At 58.7% G+C, this 1721-nt stretch overlaps 1 protein-coding gene across 3 annotated transcripts in view; it reads right to left on the minus strand.

The window, feature by feature from the left end:
- LOC112475776 (fanconi-associated nuclease 1-like) overlaps positions 1 to 1721 on the minus strand; it is a 14102-nt gene that overhangs the window by 825 nt on the left and 11556 nt on the right. Inside the window, exons 5-6 of one of the 3 annotated variants that reach the window (XM_025043513.1) lie at positions 1307 to 1426; positions 896 to 1027 (exon numbers count right to left, since the gene is read on the minus strand). In XM_025043513.1, coding sequence (XP_024899281.1) covers positions 896 to 1027; positions 1307 to 1426 — 252 coding nt within the window. The other 2 variants (XM_025043514.1, XM_025043515.1) reach the window with 2 other exon arrangements.

Genomic DNA, 1721 nt, shown 5'->3' on the forward strand with positions numbered 1-1721 from the left:
CCGGCTCGCGAAGCCCAGGACAGGGACCGCCGGCCTCGGGCAGAAGCGGCCTGCCAACCGCTGCCGCGCGGCCACTGACTTCTGGCTGTGACTGTTTCGTGACGAGTCAGCGACTGACACGTTTTCACCACCATTTTGCTGTTCGGTCTGAGAAAAGCGTCCACATTTACCTGAACCCCCCTAAGAAGCTGCCCCAGTGCACGTCGCTGCTTATTTCGTCCCCAGGGAGGGCCTCGCGAATCCCCCCGAGCTTGGGACACCCCCACGCAGCACGGGGGGGACAGGGACGGCGCCTCCGGGCTACGGTTTTAAGCCCACGTCGTTTCCCCATGAACTTCATGTCCTAACAGTTTTTTAGAGATAGTTAATGCTGCTAATTGTTCTCATCCCCGTGTAACGACGAAGAAAAACTTTCCTGATGCGGAACATGTTTAACGTTTATCAAACACAAAACCTGAAGGCTCACGTGCCGCGTCCTTGAACTTTTGGGGTAAATGGTGAGTGCAGAACATCCCCTACGTGAATTTCCACCGAGACCACGTGTCACACGCCAGCCACGTCTGTCCCCACTGTCCCCACGCTGACAGTCCGCTGTCCACCCTCAGGGGAGCCAGCACCCCCGGAGGGCCCGCCCAACGCCCGGGCGTGTGTGCCTGGAGGTGCGTGGCACAGGACCCGAGCTACGTCAACCCCATCCGCTCCCGCCAAACTTCTAGACGCTTCCTCCCACTCCGCGGCACCCCGACCCCGCAAAGCAAGCGTGACGCTGCGCTCCACGGCGGGTCCGGCCGCGGAACTGCGGGGGCCGTGTGGTCCCCACGAGGAGTCCTGCCGGAAGCGGCGGCGCCGGCCTGGTCGGCAAGAAAAACTGAGTCGGGGCCTAGAGACACCTCACCTCAGAGCCGGGTGGCCTCGCAGTGCGCTCCAGGCCCCGCGGGCACGCTGGCAGAGCTCGCGAGCGTCCTTCCAGTCACCGCTGGCCATGGCGGCACAGACGTCACTCAGCGTGTGGGTGGCTGCTGCGTACCTGGGGGAACACGCGCGCCATCCGCGGTTCAAACGCGAGCGCTGTGCGGAAAATGCGCACAGACGCAGAGACGGAGGCAGACAGTGGTGTCCGGTTCGTTGGGACAGAGGCTGGAACCGGGCTTCAGGGCACGGACTGTCCCGAGAGAGAAAAGCATGAAGCCACTGACAGCAAACACGTCAAAACACGCGGGGCGACTAAAAGCAGGGTCAGAGAAATGAAGAGAAGGTTCGACTGATTATTCCAGTTATTCCGGTGGAATCCGAGCAGGATGCTGACCTTCCTGACAAGGTGAGCTGGGCAAAGTGAGCTAAAGTCGGTTTACAGCGACATGGCTTTGAATCGTTCCGATGGCTTCGCTCTTTAAAGCACGTACTAAACAGCGTGCAAACGGCTGTCCTGAAATCAAGTATCAGAATCCACGTCCCTTAAATCTGAGTCCCAAACCTGACATCAGAATCAGAAGTGACGTTTCGGGAAAGCCAAATTAATTTTCCTCATAAAAGGAGGGTTTGTTTACGAAACCCGAGTATGTTTTTCCAGTAAAACCTGTGCCATTTTCTGCCAAAACCTACTTTCGCCGGTCAAAGCAAACGTTCGCTAAATCCCCGAGCCCCGGCAGACACGTGAAAACGTGTGCCGTGCGCACGCGCGGGTGAGTACACGAGCTGGCAGTCACATTACCTGGGGCGTC

This window comes from Pteropus alecto, unplaced genomic scaffold (assembly GCF_000325575.1).
Source record: "Pteropus alecto unplaced genomic scaffold, ASM32557v1 scaffold102, whole genome shotgun sequence".
Taxonomy (NCBI): domain Eukaryota; kingdom Metazoa; phylum Chordata; class Mammalia; order Chiroptera; family Pteropodidae; genus Pteropus; species Pteropus alecto.